The sequence below is a fragment of the Schistocerca nitens genome, chromosome 3 (assembly GCF_023898315.1).
Source record: "Schistocerca nitens isolate TAMUIC-IGC-003100 chromosome 3, iqSchNite1.1, whole genome shotgun sequence".
Taxonomy (NCBI): Eukaryota; Metazoa; Arthropoda; class Insecta; order Orthoptera; family Acrididae; genus Schistocerca; species Schistocerca nitens.
The window spans coordinates 542,428,528-542,450,080 of NC_064616.1; the positions used below are offsets into that span (position 1 = coordinate 542,428,528).

The 21,553-nt window shown below is 40.7% G+C and overlaps 1 protein-coding gene across 1 annotated transcript; it reads left to right on the top strand.

Annotated features, from left to right (window-relative positions):
• Positions 1 to 278: 278 nt before the first annotated feature.
• Positions 279 to 21,218, top strand: LOC126249776 (uncharacterized). Its single transcript, XM_049951459.1, has 3 exons — positions 279 to 401; positions 14,730 to 14,823; positions 20,698 to 21,218. Exons 1-3 carry the CDS (start codon positions 359 to 361, stop codon positions 20,924 to 20,926), a joined length of 366 nt encoding a protein of 121 aa, XP_049807416.1. The 5' UTR covers positions 279 to 358; the 3' UTR covers positions 20,927 to 21,218.
• Positions 21,219 to 21,553: the final 335 nt, after the last annotated feature.

Sequence of the window (21,553 nt, forward strand, 5' to 3'; positions counted from 1 at the left end):
TATTGACTGAGTGTGGGACAATTGGGACCAACCGAAATGGAAAATTTACCTAGACATTTTGAATTTTTTAGATTCAATATGCTCAATGATAACTATAACTTAAAATAAATTCAGCTGAGTTCGTATGTACTTGATTAACAGTTCTTTGGACTTCACTTCGTGAGTCACGATCGCAGTAGCGGGGAAGTACGTGATAAACTTTGGAACGAGGAATACTGCCCTCCACTACAGAGTTGTGACACATCGCCAGTGAGTCAGCTGCCGACCATTCAGCAGTGAATGCAGAGAGTAAAGCTTATTCGGTTGTCAGTTGCCCTGCAGTGCGTACGTAATCGCAGCGAAGGAGTTCTCAGCTAAAATGAAAGCCTTCAATTGGATCGTCGCCTTTCTTCTTGTCAACAGTAAGTCTCTTTACAACATTACAACTTTAACTTTTTATTCCGGTTTGTGTGCGGCTGGTCCCGGCGGAGGTTCGATTCCTCTCTCGGCCATGGGTGTGTGTGTTGTCCTTAGGATAACAGTGTGTAAGTTTAGGGACTGATGACCTTAGCAGTTAAGTCCTATAAGATTTCACAAACAATTGAACATTTGAACATTCCCGTTTGATGATGTATGTTATAAAGTGTTTGAATTCTGATACGGATACTGGTCCTCGCTCAATTGGCTAAAGCTGAGATTCTTCAATTAGCGGGGCTCGAACAGATTTCCTTCCACATTAATATCTACAGTAGTAGTCTCACACAGATAACTTTGACATCGATGGTATGTTAAATTGCGTAACTTATTCGTAGCTTGCAGATATGATGAGGAATTTGAATTCATTGCCAACCAAATCACCGGAGCATGTCTCTCACTAGATTAATACTGTAAGAAACGATAGTAACTTGTAACCAGGTACATGAGTGCTTTAACTAGAACAACTGTTTACGTACCAACCGTCTCTTTGTGTACACTTGTCTTTCTGGATTCATAAATGAAATACATTACGAGGTATCCTTTTAATCTGGTTACATTGTGTGCCACTAGATGTTTCGTTTTTTCCATCCCTGTTGGGTTAATGTACTGGCCATCATATTTAGTTGTTGATATTAAATTTGAGACAACAGCTATTCAGTAACGGTGTGTCAGTATAGTCCAGTTTTCATTTCACTGTTGTCATACATTCGATATATTCACGAGACACATAACTTTATCATTCTGCGATGCGATCATTTCCGGAAATTAAGTTCAGAATTTACTTCCTAATCTACAACGAAATAATTATATGGGGCACAAAGTCGGATTGGGCATGGCTGCGGAAAGGAACATTGTGAGGACTTTTCAAAGAAACTATCCTAGTAGTTGTCTGTAACATTTTGCAAATACCATTGGAACCAGAAAAATGCATGCGCGGATGGGTATCTGATTTCAACTTCTCCTCAATACGTTTTCACTGGCAGTCGTTTGAATTTGTCTCGTATGTACGATAAGGTAGTTCCAGGACACGCATGCGAATCTGCCAGGCCTTGCTCTAGAGGGAAGTAGAAATACACAGCCTGACACAAAACAAAGGTAATCGAACAGAAGAGGAGGAGCAAAGGTAATTAATCTTAATGAGTTGAGAGGGTATTTTACTTCAGCGATGTCAAAATTGAGTCAAATTTTGAAAACTTGGCAGTATGAGGCCACATATCGGTAAGATGCTGCACCGTCCCTGGCCTGGATGCGTACACTAATTCGGCTGAGACGAGTTCCATCATCTTCTGAGGCAAGATGACCCTCAACTGTTGTAACTGGTACTTGATATCGTGGCCGGCCGAAGTGGCCGTGCGGTTAAAGGCGCTGCAGTCTGGAACCGCAAGACCGCTACGGTCGCAGGTTCGAATCCTGCCTCGGGCATGGATGTTTGTGATGTCCTTAGGATAGTTAGGTTTAACTAGTTCTAAGTTCTAGGGGACTAATAACCTCAGCAGTTGAGTCCCATAGTGCTCAGAGCCATTTGAACCATTTTTTGAACTTGATATCGTGGATTTTGGCTCTGAGACGGAGTTGACATATAAGCTGAGTCCCCAAATGTTCCATCGCAGACTGACATAAGGATCTTATTGGCTGCTGGACTACCTCCACATCTTTCAAACTGTTCATAGAGATAAGTGGCAAGTGTAGGCGAGTGTTGGAAAAATGGCACCACGATACCGTGTCATGAGCGGTAACACATTAGAACGCAGGATGCACGTGTCGTACCGTTGCGCCTTCAGAGTTCGTCCAGTCGCTACAATTCTAACAGCCGTGACATAAACTGTACCTGATGGCTCCCCCACACCATGACGCCAGAAATAACACCTCTGTGCCTTTCAAAAACACTGAAAGATTTAGGTCACCTTCATATTCAAGATCGACATCCGGGGTAATGCACAGCATGATTCGTCGCTGAATACAGCGAGATGACATTCATCAGCTCTTCATGCTTCCTGGCTAAGGCAACACTTGAAAAGCAGCTGTATGTGTTGTGGTGTTTACAACAGCTCACGCATTAGACAGTAACTCCCTTGTCCAGTTGCAGCTAGTTTACGTGTAATGGTCCGGTATGCAACAGAATGATGCAGGGAGTACATTACTTGCTCTCGGATGGTAGGCACAGATGTGAAGGTGTTCGATGTGCTTGACGTGCAGCGCGGTGTTCTTTCATTGTACTGGTCAGACGTCGTCAACCACAAACATGAAAAGTATGCGTGCCATCCCTTTACCATGCAGTCCAACATTTAGCCACTGCCACATCCGAAAACCCCACAAATTTGGATGTGGCATGTCGGTCAAATGAGGGCTCAACATGTGACCACTTTTAAACTCGGTCATGTGCTGATAATGCCACATCAATGGCTACGCGGCACCTCCGTGTGCTTCACAGTGATCATTCAACGTCTGAGGCTGTTAATGCCCTTGTATACCCTACCGATACAAGTGCTACACATGTTTACATGGTGAAATCTCGACTAAATTACGATCATTCTTACGAGTAACAGTCCCGAAAAGAAGGGAACTCCTTTATCTGACGATAATATTCGCTATTGCCGGTAATCCTGTTGGCTGTCACTATACTTCAGTCAGAACTGGTCCTCTTTTTCCACTCACTCGTCTACTATTTCTACGGGAAGATTGAGTATACTATCGCAGATTTGCAGTATGCTAATCCTACTGCTCTGACGACTCATCCTCTATTCATTTACTTTCTGATAAAAACTATACGGGCAACCCGATGTAATACGGAACTGATCACTAGTTATCACGAGAGGCTGACCCGCCAGTACGAAAGGACACATGAGTAATGTGTTTTCAGTACAGAAGCAGTAACAGTAGAATAAGTCGTTCCGGATAGCTTAGTGACTTTGAAAATGGACTAGTCGTTGGATATTATCTGAGTAACAAATCCATCAGTCACATTTAAACAGTCCTAAAGCTTCCCAAGTCTACTGCTGACGCTGTGACTGAGGTGGAAACACGAAGAAACAGTCGCAGCTAAATCACGCTGAGATAGACCGTGTATGACGATGTATAGCTACCGTCGAGAATTGTGGATATTGGTTATGAGGATTCGCATGAAATCAGCAGATCGAATAGTTCGTGAGTTAGAAAATACTGTCAGCAGTCGGTTTAGCGCAATGATTTTGCGCAGAGAGTTAAAAAGAATGGTGTACAGTGGTCGAGGAGCCACTCACAAGAAATAAATTTCTGTATGAATACCTGTTCTTTCGGACATGTCCGAAAGAACAGACACGATCGGTGACCATGAAACTCTCTTAGAATGAAATTATGAAAAAAACGAAAGCCTAAGCTGTCGACAGGCGTTGATATACATCAACGGGGACACTAAAAAATGTGTGCCTAAACTGCAACTCGAGATCTCCTGCATACATGGCAGACGCTCTATCCATCTGAGCCACCGAAGGCACAGAGGATAGTGCGACTGCAGGGATTTATTCCTTGCACGCTTCCCGTGAGACCGACATTCTCAGCTTAATGTCCATACACTACACTCGTAGTGACAGTTCCCATTACCCTCATTACTCGCGGCAGTCAATCTTACCGAGTCCCGTAAGAGTTCGGTCAAGGCGTGTGCATCCACCACAGAAGAAAGAGGTTAATGGCCGGTTAGCCTTAATTTATGAAGATGGTATATGTTCTTTCGAACATGCCCAAAAGAACATATCTTTATATAGTTAAGGCTAACTGGCCATTAACCTTCTTCTTCTGTGTCATGAGCGGTAACACATTAGAACGCAGGATGCACGTGTCGTACCGTTGCGCCTTCAGAGTTCGTCCAGTCGCTACAATTCTAACAGCCGTGACATAAACTGTACCTGATGGCTCCCCCACACCATGACGCCAGAAATAACACCTCTGTGCCTTTCAAAAACACTGAAAGATTTAGGTCACCTTCATATTCAAGATCGACATCCGGGGTAATGCACAGCATGATTCGTCGCTGAATACAGCGAGATGACATTCATCAGCTCTTCATGCTTCCTGGCTAAGGCAACACTTGAAAAGCAGCTGTATGTGTTGTGGTGTTTACAACAGCTCACGCATTAGACAGTAACTCCCTTGTCCAGTTGCAGCTAGTTTACGTGTAATGGTCCGGTATGCAACAGAATGATGCAGGGAGTACATTACTTGCTCTCGGATGGTAGGCACAGATGTGAAGGTGTTCGATGTGCTTGACGTGCAGCGCGGTGTTCTTTCATTGTACTGGTCAGACGTCGTCAACCACAAACATGAAAAGTATGCGTGCCATCCCTTTACCATGCAGTCCAACATTTAGCCACTGCCACATCCGAAAACCCCACAAATTTGGATGTGGCATGTCGGTCAAATGAGGGCTCAACATGTGACCACTTTTAAACTCGGTCATGTGCTGATAATGCCACATCAATGGCTACGCGGCACCTCCGTGTGCTTCACAGTGATCATTCAACGTCTGAGGCTGTTAATGCCCTTGTATACCCTACCGATACAAGTGCTACACATGTTTACATGGTGAAATCTCGACTAAATTACGATCATTCTTACGAGTAACAGTCCCGAAAAGAAGGGAACTCCTTTATCTGACGATAATATTCGCTATTGCCGGTAATCCTGTTGGCTGTCACTATACTTCAGTCAGAACTGGTCCTCTTTTTCCACTCACTCGTCTACTATTTCTACGGGAAGATTGAGTATACTATCGCAGATTTGCAGTATGCTAATCCTACTGCTCTGACGACTCATCCTCTATTCATTTACTTTCTGATAAAAACTATACGGGCAACCCGATGTAATACGGAACTGATCACTAGTTATCACGAGAGGCTGACCCGCCAGTACGAAAGGACACATGAGTAATGTGTTTTCAGTACAGAAGCAGTAACAGTAGAATAAGTCGTTCCGGATAGCTTAGTGACTTTGAAAATGGACTAGTCGTTGGATATTATCTGAGTAACAAATCCATCAGTCACATTTAAACAGTCCTAAAGCTTCCCAAGTCTACTGCTGACGCTGTGACTGAGGTGGAAACACGAAGAAACAGTCGCAGCTAAATCACGCTGAGATAGACCGTGTATGACGATGTATAGCTACCGTCGAGAATTGTGGATATTGGTTATGAGGATTCGCATGAAATCAGCAGATCGAATAGTTCGTGAGTTAGAAAATACTGTCAGCAGTCGGTTTAGCGCAATGATTTTGCGCAGAGAGTTAAAAAGAATGGTGTACAGTGGTCGAGGAGCCACTCACAAGAAATAAATTTCTGTATGAATACCTGTTCTTTCGGACATGTCCGAAAGAACAGACACGATCGGTGACCATGAAACTCTCTTAGAATGAAATTATGAAAAAAACGAAAGCCTAAGCTGTCGACAGGCGTTGATATACATCAACGGGGACACTAAAAAATGTGTGCCTAAACTGCAACTCGAGATCTCCTGCATACATGGCAGACGCTCTATCCATCTGAGCCACCGAAGGCACAGAGGATAGTGCGACTGCAGGGATTTATTCCTTGCACGCTTCCCGTGAGACCGACATTCTCAGCTTAATGTCCATACACTACACTCGTAGTGACAGTTCCCATTACCCTCATTACTCGCGGCAGTCAATCTTACCGAGTCCCGTAAGAGTTCGGTCAAGGCGTGTGCATCCACCACAGAAGAAAGAGGTTAATGGCCGGTTAGCCTTAATTTATGAAGATGGTATATGTTCTTTCGAACATGCCCAAAAGAACATATCTTTATATAGTTAAGGCTAACTGGCCATTAACCTTCTTCTTCTGTGCTGGATGCACACGCCTAGCCCGAACTCTTACGGGACTCGGTAAGATGGTCTGCCTCGAGTAATGAGTGTAATGGGCAGGGGCACTGCGAATGTAGTGTTTAGACGTTAAGTTGGGAATGTGGGTCTCACGGGGAGCGTGCAAGGGATAAATTCCTGCAGTCGCACTATCCTCTGTGCCTTCGGTGGCTAAGATGGATAGAGCGTCTGCCATGTAAGCAGGTGATCCCGGGTTCAAGTTCCGGTCGAGGCACACATTTTCAACTGTTACCGTTGATGTATATCATGCAAAGAATAAATCACTGCTGTCGCACTATCCTCTGTGCCCTCGATTTCTCAGACAGAAAGAGCGTCTGCCACGTAAACTGAATATCTCTGGTTAGAGTCCCAGTCGAGGCACACATTTTCAACTGTCCCAGTTGATGTACATCAACGCCTGTCGACAGCTTTTTGTCTCGATTTAATTATCATTTCACACATATCTGTAGTCAGAGTTAAGCGACGCTTGAAGTGGTGTTATGTGCGATGCCGCTGGACAGTGGACTACTGAAACGACTTATCTGAAGTAATAACTGACGATATACTCTGTGGCAGTCCGACTGAAGGGTTTGGGTTTGGCTAATGTCCGGAGGACGTTGCCATCCATCATGAACAGTGCCAACAGTGAGGTAAAAACGAGGTGGTGTGGTGGTATTGTGCTTTTTTTTATACGATTAGGTTGTTGTCCTCTTGTAGGACTTCAGAAAATTCTGAATGCAGATGCAATTGAATACCACTTACAACATTTTATATTACATAAATCAGGGGAACAATTTGGGACATTAACCGTTTGTAGCAGCATGACACTGTAAGCTGTCATAAAGCAGCAGCTGTAGGGGTATTGTTTGCGGACAATGATGTTCCTTAAATAGACTGGCTTGTTAAAAATCACATGCTGAACCCAATGGAATACTTTTGGTATGAGTTATAATGTCGACTTTGCTCCAGACACCAGTGTGCCGTATAGCCGTGTTCTCTGGTTTCGTGTCTTCAGAATGAATGGACTGCCTATCCCCCACACACACTGGGTGGTTGTTCCTTAGCTTTTTGTAATGTTATTTCGTTCCGAGTCCGGGTTTGATGTGACACTGATGTAATTCCGAAATACTCAGCCTATGAGAATGTGCACCTGTGTTGACTCGTTACTGGACGGTTCCGAGATGACTAACAGGAAACCAAGGAAGTACTGCTGTTGGGCAATTAGTCATTAGCTATTCTCTGAATGACTTGCTTATCTCAAGAAGTTCATACCCAAAGGTCACTTCCTTCAGCAAACACGTTTACCAACTTGTATTATATGGGCTTCCCGTGGGTCCTGCCGAAATACTTCTGAGCATTTTTCAGAGATACTAGCTGAGTGTTTCAGTACAAGCGACCTACGGGCTCCACACGTTCGTTATGCAATAACCAAATTTTCTTATGTATCTTTTACTCCATCTGTCCATTTACCTGCACAAGCCAAAATGTACTCGTTACATTCACTGTTTACAAGGGTCTAATACCTCTCTCTCCTCATCGTCCGTAGCCACGACCTTCGATTTACTCTCTCGTGACATTTTTGGACTACAGAACCCTATTCACATCACTTAGAAACATCAGGTTTTTAAGCACTAAAATTGGTTTACAGAGGAGACTGCACACAGAAATAAACCAACCTGTTACATAAAAAATAAAAGCTGTTTCTAAATTGTAGCCAGAGTTTTATAATATTCTGCTAGTGCACGACTACAACAGAGAAGATAATGAATAATATAGTTGAGCTCTGTAGCGTCACATCTCTAACATGTCTTAGAACTCAACCAGTCCAATAATTGAGCATGTTAGCTACGTGGGGTTATGTAAAAGTACCCACTGAGGGCAAAACATTAGCGAAGGTAGCTCAGTCCTATCCTACAATTTGTTTATAATGTGTCATATATCTAAGGTTGCCATATGCTGGACTGTGTTGGTCTTGTGTAGTTAAGTGATGTGTTTGTGGCGTTATGGAATGCTATTGGAGTGAAGGAAGAAGATAAGATCTTGTGCTTGCACATACTTTATTACTTTCTCAAGGCACCTAAGATGCAGTTGCACTTAACGTCAAACAATCCTAAAAATATCTGATTTCCTCAACCCATAAGTCACTAAAGGTTTGTATAAAATTTTTTTTTGAGAATACTGATGAGCAATATGATGATCAGGAGTTGTGTGTCAGTGTAACTGTTCCTCTTGCCTAGAAAATACCGTTGGTGAAACTATCTTCAGTCATCAAATTGTAGCAATCTAATCTCGTTCTGACTGTCACCGTGTTACATTGCTACGTAACTTTCCTACTGGTGGTGGTATAGTTAATGTTATAACTCGACCTGGTGTGAAGATTACCGTCGCTTGTCATGTCCAACAGCTCCTGCAAGCTACCCTCTGTAGTAATTGTTTAACAAGTTCGTGTGGTCAGCGAAATTACTGGCCCCTGCGAATTATTGCCGAGTATTAATGATTTGTAGCGGGAGGGTTGAACCAACTGGTAAAGATTTGAATGCAACGGATAACACAATATTTTTTTAGAACTACTGCAGAAGGCACCTATGCAGGGCTTAATAGGGAGCATAGAACCATTATTTCCTTTCATAACCAAGCATTCAACTGTGGTACTGACTTTTATCTATTCTGTATGATGAAGGGAGGAAATAATTGATGTTTATTCAATACCGATGGCATTTCAATAACTAGCCGAGTGTCTGTTGGAATATACATCGTCACAACAGCTCTCTCTAGTTAACATGATTCACTTTCGCAAAGTTATATTGAAAGGGCGAGGGGACAACGGACCTGGCTTCAATGTAATTGTATGCAGGCACACAATTATACCTAAACCCATACTTATTGCAATCAATTACTTTAGGTCACGTAGAAAAAGCTCAGCAAAGACACTACAAGCGAACTTGGTCAGGGCAGAGGAGTATTCGCCTAAATATTTCAATTTTCTTTAAAACGTACGCTGAAGAAAGGGGAGGAGCAGTTTACTATGACTGCCAATTTTGGTTCAATCTTGCTTTCAGAAACAACACCACATTACTGAGATGGTAGGAAGAACATTTACTATCATATGGCAGGAAAATTTTTCATGTCTTTTTTCCATCAATGGGGATTAAAATCTGAACTTTCCTAGATAAAAGAGTTTAAACCCTGTTTTTTACCTAACGCACTTCATTATAGGCGAATCAAATAGTTACGAGGGGCACAAGAAACATTAAATATCACATCAATACTATTCCACACATGTGGCCAAGTAGCGGAAGCCAACGGAAATGCAAAATTACGGACACGCAAGATTATTCCTTCTCTGTCTTACACTCACCCACTACCATATGATTATTCACTCGACTACTACATGTTTTCAGACCGAAACTGCAGTTTACCAATGTGGCGGTTGCTCCAATTGACCACGTGGCGGGAAAGCAAGTACACAAAGAAAACATATGACAAATAAATAAAAAAATCCCCTAAAATATTACTGTAAGAGAAAAACCACATTAAAATACATTAAATGAGTGAACGCCTGTTAAGCACAGAGCAATAATACGACCGTGAGCTTAAGGCCCATGGTGATTGGCCTGACCACGGCACCAACGCAAAGTTCTAGTGAAATGTAACTAAATTATGAAAATAAACTCCCTTATCGGGGTTTCGTGGTAATATCACACCTGGTTGCAACATCTGGACCATATTGACAAACAGGTTTGAGACACTCTAATACCTCTGTTAACATTACGAAAATCGATAGCTGCACCTCCACGTCTGTCCAGCGTCGCTACCCAGGAGCGAATGGACTTGCAGACACCTCGCCTAACCGTTGTTCGTTCAAAATGTTGTGGAGGGGACGGTTCGCCAACCTAACAAAGCCAACACTCGTGCTTTCGCAACCTGCCTGACCTGACGTGCACATTATCTTTGTCAAACTTGGTCGTATTTTGGGGGTTGGTACTAGCCTACCACAGAACCACAGCTTTCTGCTACTTCACATAATATGTCATTCATACAGGCCAAGGTCGCACAAGGGAAAGGATGCAAGGATTCGTGGCACACACGAAATAAAAAATCAATGAATAAATAAATAAACTCCGCTTGATCCATTCTCTACTGCTTGTTACCCACCGATTTAGTTCTGCAGAGTAAAAACACTCTCGCTATAATTCTCCTGTATCGGAATTTATTGAGAAAAATATGGAACGGGACAACAAGTTCCGTTTCAACATCGTCAGACTATTTAGCAACCAAGATTACGAAGGCATGTTGACTCACAGCAATCTTACAACAAATTTCCAATCTTAAAGAAGGTCAGCACAAACGAATCGCAGGAAACGTTACAACATTTTCATAAGAGCAGTGTTGTTCGCAGTACGTACGAATGTCAAGGCAGACCACTGAAAGTTGTAAGAAACATCCAAATGAAATTTAATTTTCCCATTGAGATATATTAGTATATTTATTCCAAGAAACACATACCTTGGTTGGAAAATTACAGAGAAGATTATTGATTGTTCCTTTGATATACCGGTACTGCGTTTTTCATCCAAAAACCTTTCCAAAAGATCTCTAGGCACCAGATTTCGTAAGTAAAGGGTCTACAGTTTCCATTACTGCTAGAGGGACAATGCATTCATACTTAAACTCTTTCTGTTTCCCTTTAGCAACCTCATTTCTATATATGCACCACGTCTCAACAGGAGGACACAAGCAGTGACCTAGTAACCGTCAGTAGAAATTGTGTGAAAATACACAGCCCACACTACTCTCATCATATTGTGCAAATCATTGCAGTTGTTACGTCATCATTCTTACTGTACTGAATTTTTCGTAATTACAACACGCATTTTTTTGGGTTGTACCCAAACATACGTCTTTAAAATCAGTAATATATTTGCTGTACAAATCTATTACCTTTGCGTACACTCATGTTAAAAAATTCTTCTGGTTTCATTATTCTTCAGGAAGTAAATCCAAATGTTTCTTTGTTACGCGTACCAAAACCACGGAAATTATGGTTAATTACAAAACACTTCGCAGCAGTCTCAGAAACAAGATCGGAGAACAAATAGGCCTTTCGCTACAAAGCATGGAAAACCATATACACCCTTCTAGAGCAGATAGTTATCAAAATAATACCTGCCAGAGCAGTCAATGAAATTCGTGAGAAGGCAAACTGTAAATGTATAAGACAAATATGATAAAAACAAACGTAAATCGTTTCAAAAGTAACTGCCATAGGTGTTAATACATTAATTCCAAAGTGAGACAAAATATTCAATGCCTTCATGGAAAAATGTTTTCGGTGGCCTACGGATGCATGACTGTACCCATGCGTGCACTCCTTCGTCCGAAGCATGTCGACGGCTACGACTGTCATTTTTCACGCACCAAAAATATGTAAATTGCATGAGGGGAAATGGGGACTGTGTGGAGGAAACAGCCATGGCATCACGTAGCCGGGTTTACAGTTTTCTTATGTGCCTTTTCTTTTACTGCACCTTATATATCTTAATTATCATGAGAGTCCTTAGATTTCAATGAAATTAAGAATAAAGCTATTTGTTCACTAACTGCTCTGAGGTCACTTAAAATATTCGAAAGTCATATGGATACGTTATAACACTAGCCTGCCGTTACTCAAGCTAATGTGACCCACTGAGAGGATTTTGAAATTTTGTCCGCATGTGTGTCTAACAGATAAAGGTATCGGACTGTAATTTTAATTATATTGCAGTTAACAGAAAAACGAAACAAGTTCTAAATTTGAGGTTAATGAAAGTAGTAAAATAAATATGTGAATGAAAAACGCATGATCATTAGCCTAATTAGGCTCATTAATTTGGAAATGTAATTTTATTGAAGTTAATTTCATTAATATTCCGCTTGAATAGAACACAGGATACAACGGACACAGGCCACTCTGAGTTGTGGGTAGCAGTAGTTACCAATAATGCACATACGAGTAATAATAGAAAGCAAACTCGTACCAAACTCACACTAATAACAGCTATACTCTATTGTTGTTACTTGGATCAGTACTGAAATGTTAGTGCCAGAAGTACAGAACTAAAATTGGCCAGGAGGGGCTTCTGACTTAACTGACCTATAAATACCACAATTAAAATAAATTGTAACACGATCACACTGTTTATACTTCCATTTACAGAAATATATCAGATATCCTTAGTAGTAATAATAGTCCATTTATCTTTTGAATATGTGAAGAACATGATGGGGATCCCTGAACTAGTATGGTGTGACTAGTCAAGCTCTAAGACTACTTCAGTAGCAAAGAATAATTTAAACAAAATTAACTCTCAGCTTCACTTTGAATAGTTCATATTTTTACTTTTTGACTTCATCGTTCATGACGATAATCAAGCCCAATTATATTTCATATAAGTTTAACTTATGTACTGTTTTCATTATCTGTGAAGTAGGTATTTTACACAGAACATTTACACAGTCTGGCACTGAATTTTTTGCAAAACAATACCTTGCAATAAATTGAGGGCTCTTTAGCAAAATTATAACTAACTTCTACTTTTGTTAATACTTGCACATTTGACAAACTTGACTAAATCACTAGTTCATTTGAAAGATGATACTCGGTTTTATAAACACTTTGGAGAAGACCCTGCATAGGTTCATGATCAGAATGGAAGATATGGTTGTAAACACAGGCTTATAGCACTTGGATTATTATTAAAATCACTCACAGAAATTAACTGGTCCATGCTCTGATACATACCTTTATGTATGAAGTTTGTGGAGCTGTGGCGTAGTAGTAGTGTCAAACGACATGGCCTCTAACTGTACTCACGGCACTTGATGTGTGAATGCTCTTTAAAATTTCTTCTTGGGGACGGATATTTAACGTGTAAGAGCATGCAACGGCCAAATCCATATCCGAGGCCAAGTTCCTTGCGAAGCGGCTTCCAACTGCTTCCCTCGGCACCGTAGATGTGTACCGAGCAATGGCTAGCCATTGACTGCGTACCGTTCACACCAAGGAGCTGCCCAGTTCGTCCGCCAAAACCACTTTTTACACAGCGCCAATCTACTTCCGTTGCAGAGGGACTTCCCTACATCTTTTACATTTTACAATACAAGTGCTCTAAGTATAAACAACTTTCCAATAACATTGTTTTTCTTTTAAATATACAAATATTATAAAATGTAATTATTTTAAGTATCATTTAGCTTTTTCCATACGTACCTGACAGACTTTAAATATCCTGTCACGAATCAATGACATTAACTAACACAGAATAAACACATCATAAATACAGACACAATGTTACATAATATAAACATACTTCTAATCGATATAAGTGTTACAATTTTTAGTTCAGCGCTTCATGGCAGATTTAAAATTTCTCCGAGGACCTTCTTCTCATTTGTAAATATGATGTCATATAAAGTCACTCTTTTACACAGTGGGTACTACATGACCTACGTCTCTTATGACTTCCAACATGACACCGTAGGAGTACGTTAGAAATACGTGTAGAAACTTTGGGAGTGATAGGTATAAAATTACGACGAGAAGTGTTTGCTTTACTAACTAGATGTAAAAACGTACCGAAGAAACAGTACTACAGATTTTACTTTGTTCGTACAATACAATGACCACTAGACCCGTTCAGCAGTAATGGTGAATGACAAAAAATATTACAAAGTCCTACACCTGTTACCTGCATAGAGTTATAGGTGATTTCTTTGGCATTAAGTGACTTTCCACTTAACTAACATGTTTGATTTTCACTAGGTAAGTATAAAATCGGAGAAATATCAGGTAAAGCCACATTACTTTTGTAGTGGACTGTTAAGGCAGCCAGTCCACAGTGAAGTAGCCGAAAGGGCACTCGTCAACTCACGCCGTCTGGCGTTAAGTCTGGAACAGGATTCGTAATGAATGTGATAAAGAAAAGAACGTAGCTACTAGAACACTAAACTTTTATATTGTCCTTGGGTATACAGCATTCTGGATGATACAAGTGAGACTCTATCTTGAGGTACATGCAACGTTACAAATGGTTAATGGCGCCTTGCTAGGTCGTAGCCATTAACTTAGCTGAAGGCTATTCTAACTGTCTCTCGGCAAATGAGAGAAAGGCTTCGTCAGTGTAGTCGCTAGCAACGTCGTCGTACAACTGGGGCGAGTGCTAGTCCGTCTCTCGAGACCTGCCTTGTGGTGGCGCTCGGTCTGCGATCCTGACAGTGGCGACACGCGGGTCCGACATGTACTAATGGACCGCGGCCGATTTAAGCTACCACCTAGCAAGTGTGGTGTCTGGCGGTGACACCACAACTTTTTACAAATGTAGCTCTATTAATGCGCGGTATTATGGCAGTGCTATAAATGGCTGAATAGCATTCTTTTGTTTTGTTTCCAGCACTCCGAGGTGCAGAACAGCTCCCTATCGTTGACGATACTGCTCCATATTTTGATGACTTCCCAGGTGGCGAGTCTACAGATGCAGTTCCGTTGTGAGTATCCTCATGGTAACACTCATCGCTGGCGCAGTTCTGATTACGTTCGAGCAAGACCTGCATTCAAAGTGCCGTCATATGTTCTATGAGAGAATTTAGCCATGGGTACAGGCGAGGTACTGGGATATTCTTTTGAGTTCCTAGATGGTATGATTCACTTTCAACAGCACATGTTAACGAAAACACATTTGTCTGTTTTAGCGATTTAGTAGAATCCGTGCAAGTAGTAGGAAGTAAACGAGTTTGTCCAACGATTAAGAACAATATTCGATGTCATATAACTCCTCAACCATGTACAGCAATTATAAAATGAATTAGGTACCCATGTGTGGTATCGTATCGCACAACATTTTGCTCTGCGCAAAAAATCGCAGTGTCGATCTACATATACATGGTGTGCTAAAAACGTTGCGACAGATTTCGAATGGTTGTAGAGAGTGGTTTGAGGAACAAATTGATGATGGGCATTCGTGTCAGGAAAGTCATTCTACGACGCTACAGAGCTTCGAAGTTAAAGGTGCCGGCGCCTGCAACTAGACCAGACTTCGCCAGTAAACGTGACTTTGTACGCTGACGGACCATAGTCGGAATGTCTCGCAATTTTGTTTGCCATTCAGTTATCGCGGCTCATTGTCACTATGACCTGTGGAGAAGATGGAGCTAGCTACTGCGAAGACAGGACGTATTTCCTGTGAATGCGATTGTCTTCTGTTTTGGTAGATGACAGTTTCGGACAGTGATATCCATCTGAACTTTATTTCCGCACAGTATACCGAAAAACATTTGAGACTTTAGAGAGTTTTGGGAGAAAAATATACTACCGATGGAAACCCGTGTCCAAAACCGTTATTGTTGTATTCTCCAACAGTTTATTGAACGTAACGTCTTCTACAATACAATAGCTGGCTGTACAATAGATGTAGAAGTCCGTCGATCTATCCGGAGATGTGGGTCTTCTTGGTCGGCTGGTACTTCGATCGGAGATGCAGTACAGCGGCTTCGGTGATATCTTCTTGGAGACTCTGCTACAGCGGTTGCCATTAGCAGCGGACGAAAACTGGTCTGCCTTCGACCGGCCGGGCCTATATAGTGAGCTGGAGCCAATAGAAACCCGGCGTAGGAATCCGTGGCCGGATATGTCGCGGCGACCTCTGCAAGGAAAGATTCCTATTAATCGACTGGAATATTCGGCGTGTTTACCTGATGTCTTCGCCAGTTTGGCTGTTGGTTTGTTTCCCTCATAGCGTGGCTGTTATGCGGTGCTGCCTACTATTTAGGGGAACCCGATGCAGACAGTACAGTTATCTACCAGAACAACATAACATTCCATCAGTAGGAGATAAGGCCTTTCGACGCAGCAGCTAGCTATGCCTTGTACACTGGTCATCGTGACAGTCAAAAACCATTGCGAGATGTTCCGCCTACAGTCCGTCAGTGTACATGGCGTCTGCTACCGAACGGGAGGCCTAGTAGCAGGTTCCGGTGCATGTAACTTCGATGCCCTGTAGTGCCGTTGGTCGACGTTCCCGGATACGGGTTCCTGTCGTCGATTTGTTCCTCACAACAGCCTCTGCTACCCGTCGAAGTCTGTCGCAATATTTCTTGGACATCAGTACTCGGCAAACGACTGTGAAGTGCGTGGCAGATGGTACGTCCCACTGTATCAGTTATTAAGACTTCCTCTCATTCTAGTCACGTATGGGAATCATGATTACTTAAACGATTCTTTACGTTGGATAATTGGTCTATTCTTGTCTTTACAACGAATATTGGAGATATACGTAGGAACCTGTAATATGTTTCTAAATTAACTACTTAAAGTTTGTTCTAGAAATTTTATAAATAGTTTTCCGCAGTTCTAAACGGAATAGAAATGAATTGGAGCTCTTCACAGATGTCTAGAATACATTAGCATAGACTCATTAAGTCATATTCACGATGAACTTTATGATGTGGAACGTGTCAACTGAGCAAGTAAAAAAAAATTTATTTGATTACATGCTTGTGTTTACAGGTATTTTACGCATAAATTACTAATTATTGACATTTTCTGTCTATGAAACATCATATTTCCATTGGTGTACCAACAAGGAGTTTCATAGCTCTACATTTCACCCCTACCAGCGCCGAAGTTATAGACTGTGCAAATTGGGCAGATCAGTATAGTTCTTCTAGTGTTGTTGTTATGAATGTCTCTGTAACTCCCAGATTTATGAGGACTGTTGATGAGTTACATAAGTAAATGAAAGTAGAATGAGCTTGTGCGTAATATTCGCAGCTGCTTAAAGGGATGCCAGCAAAAAGAGAATGTTACCTGCAACAGAATTGTGGAGTATGATACAAGGAGGGTCCGCGTTCGATGTTTATTGACATTTGTGGAGTCACTTTTCGCACAGAGAGGCCTAACAGCGACATATTTCAACACATCTTGGAAAACGTCTTGAATTAATTACGCATTCCATAGAAAATAGTACATATTACGGGCCCACAAACACTTATTGTTTTGTAGGTGACCTTGACTACCGAAAAGGAAACTTTAATTTTCAGAGACATGTTGTAGCGCAGTCTGAAACACTGCGTTGACGAACAACAGCTGTATTCCATTAATAATGAAATCGAAAACTGTGATTATGGTTCTGTATCAGCTGCAGAATATTTCAGAAGGAATAAAAATTTGTGCCAGATCAGACCTCGAGCAGGGATTTAAGACACCAGAGATTTCGGCCGCTCGTGCTGGTGTTTGCCGAAGTAGCTAAGGCAAATGCTGGTGACAAGCGGAGAACACGGGTTGTAGTCCATCAATTTCCATTTCTTCTGAAATATTCTACAACTGATGCGAAATGACAATTATAATTTGAGACCTGACTCTTTTAGGACCGTAACAATATTCCATGTTACAGAGGAGAGATTAGCAGCACTTGTAATTTCACTAAATACCTTCTGTATCGTTCCCTTAATTTGTATTTGCTTTCTCTTTTTAACTGTTTCCGCTAGTTATTCAAAAGTAATGATCAAAAATTTCTGCTACACGGGAACTGTCTTTCAAGAAAAATTATATCATGTGCCATGGTTTTCTTCCATGTATCTTTTAACAATATTCCATACAGATCTGATTTTATTGTTTCGTCATTCAGTATCAGACAGCAGACACATGCTCGAGCATTCTAATAAAACATTTCTTAAAATAATACAGAACTATTTATAGAAATAATTTCTTTTAGAAACACTATCAGTTCTTCCTGTTTTTTCATTTGCAACATACTATGATACCTGTAGTACTCTGAGGCTTCTGTAATGACTTTCCAATATAGCATTTAATTATCTTTCCACGAAAACTACACTCAGAATTGGATACAGAGCTATTAAGAAATATTTCCTATTTAAATCTAGCATTGGGTTCATTGCGAACATCACTCCAGGTATTATTTTTTACTTTCTTTAAAATATTCACTTGTTTTGTAATAAATTAGCCCGTTTCTCAATTGCATATGGAGCTATGTTATGTAATGAGATTCACTGCACATCGTTATCTGGTAATCCGCTTACCACTAAAATTCCACGTGTTGTATGAATACATTATCTGTAAGGGTATTATTATCTTCAGCAAGTCGACCTGGGAAATTTATGACTAATTTGCAAGTGGCTGTAAGCACCACTAGATCACTTTCCGTGTCAGATTCCCTCGAGAAATCGACTCTTAAGTCACAACAAATCAATAATACCGTCATTCTGTGTGACAAACATCACAATGAGACATCAAAAACTTTTATCGATTTTTCGCAGATACGCAGACAAACACAAATACATCATTTCCCAACATTAACTCACAAGAACATATTTCTGTACACTGACCTTTACGTAATTTATTTATTTCCAAATTTATTATTTATATTTCTGTTTTATGAATGTGACAGCTCTTCCTCTACCGATAGTGTATCTACGTAAGTGTACAGCTAATTTGTAACTACTTACGTACAAATTTTCTGTCCATGTCATTATAAAGTTTTGAGACGAATGACAACAATTTCTTTCCAAGTAATAAGACCATCCATACACCGTAACAAATCATTTTTTCTGTCTTTTTATCCCCTTGTATTCTGATGATGCAGACTGATTTTACCTTTCACTCTATTTTGATAATATTAACTAACAGTATCTATCGATTTAATTCAGATTATTACTGTCTGTATTATCGCTGATGTTGACCTAACCCTGGTGTCTCACATCTTCCTACAGCAACTACTGGAAGAGCACTAATATGATAATCGACATCCGTCTAAAGTAGTATAGTCAGCACCATGTTTACTCACGTAAGAGTAGAGATAATATGGGACTGGTTCGTGTACCACAAAGCTTCCACAAAAGCCGTATTTCTGTGCTCAGCAGCAGCTTCGATTTTGTCTCGGTCACCTCTATTATGAATTTTCCGCTTTTAACCAGGTTATATCCAGGTTTCCCAACTATCAGGACTTGATAATCTTTGGAAAAATCCTTACACAATGGTGTAAGCTTAATGTTACCTAGATGAGATGCAACAAATGTAATGAAATATGAATTTATATTACTATTTTCATAAGTTTCTTGTGTGTAAAATCAGACATAATATTAGGAAAGTTGGCGCAAGAACAAAATGTAGTCTTCGCACAGTTTTAGCTTATTTGAAATGCCAATAACACTTACACTTACGTAATTACACTCATACAATACTTATAACAACAACAAACTCTTAAAACTAGTTCCTAATATCTTATTTATTTAATTACTTACGACAGTGGAATTCACTACTAACTCACGGGCTCAATATTGCCTCTGCTTTGGCGGCCTTCTTTCGGTAACATATCGGTCAGGTAGATGTATTCAGATCGGGAAGTGGTAACTGGAATGTAGATCATCGTCCACTTTCCACTAAGTAGTGACTGCAATGACTGGAAAGCAGTTAGATATACGGGGTGGCTGTAACGAAGCTTTCACTACTTGTGATGTTCCCTGGGACAAACAAGAGATCGTAGGAGATTGAAACTTCGAGAAACATTTGTCAAGACACGCAGAAGAGAAATAAGGAATAAGCCATTGAGAACAACACATTTAAATTTTCACATTATGTGATAACATTTGTAAATGGCTTACCATGAAAACGTTTCAGGTTGCAAACGGTTCTCAGTGTTATGACAATCTGCATCCACGACAGCACAGAACAGCACTACAGATACCATTTCATAACTTTTCGTAGCACTTTTCGAACGGTGGAACATATAATGTGAAACTCTCAGAACAACGCTCGTGCACTGTTTGTATATCGCACATTGCGCACTGCATTCTTAGTCATGGCAACAGGAACGCCTTCGACAGTTTGTTGCGCAATTGGCCATCGACCTCTCCCAAGAACAATTCTGAAAAGGCCACATAGTTCCCACTTCTAAATCATGTTCTTCAACCCCGGTGTGGAGAGCGGACTCCCCGGTTTTCCTTCAATAGTTCGACACTTGTGAAGAGCAGCAGCACTGTTACTGTTGTTTTGATAAAACAGCCTTACAAGCAAAGCCCTGGTCAGCTTGTCCACACCCATGTTCACTGTCTGCAACTGTAACACACACTGATGCTTGTGTTTCAAAATTACACTGCCGCATCGGTAAAGACGCCAGAGGGCAACACGTGACACTAACACTACTAACAACACAAATGCTGCAGAGCACAGTCTGAACATCATTCCTATAAAGTTTGGTATCCACACAGTAAATGGTTTTCTGTTCACACTGACCCAAGTAGTGGAAGTTTAATCATAACTCTATCCATCTGTATACTATAAATAAGATGCATACTCACTGTCACATTGATGGCAAATATTAATATAATTATCTGCTTATCATTCAGAAATGTACCCACGTCAGATGAAACCACTGCAAGAAACACACTGGAACCGAAGTACAATGAATCTGTCGATGGTTCAGATGTTTTGCAGAAGAGTGACTGTTCCCTGCCACCACCAGGATGCAAGTCAACTGGTTCTACATCTGAAGAGGTTGAGTTTCTCCAGATTACTACTCAGAAACCTTCGAAGATTACCTCTCCGTCTGTTGAAACTGATGGTACAACGTATTAGCATGTACATACATACATAGTAATTGGTTCTTTTTTCCTAGGAACTGCTTTTGTATATGTTGCGGCCATATCAATAATGTACTTGATTTTTATTTAAAGGATGTGTTATGATGCAGATATTGATAATGAACAATAAATCCCAGCAGTCTCTCAACATTTGCGTGAAATATATGGTACTGAGTACGTATAAACACACACCACATTCTACTTTGGATTTATGGACAGAATGTACACAGTTGGGAAAATGAGATTGGCAGTTATCGACACGAATAAATATTAATCCATTAAATATACTGATGATTAATTCCAGTTGACGATTCTGCAGTCAGTTTGGTTGCTCTAGAACTTCATAACAATTGCAGCAAGCCACTGTTACTTAGGTTTCACACATTTTCTCCGTTTTTATAAGCACAAATACAATCATAATGTACGTATTTGATGACTTTAAATAAAAACTGTATGGTGAAAGAGAGAGAAAATGTGTTTTACTTTGTACCTTATTAATCTCAGTTTGCTCAAAAAGTATCATTTCTCCCTCGGTGTTTTCCTTGATAATAACACATCCCCTTTATCAATCATGTTTTCGTTTTGCATATTTTATTCAGTTGAAAGATTTCTTGATGCCTTC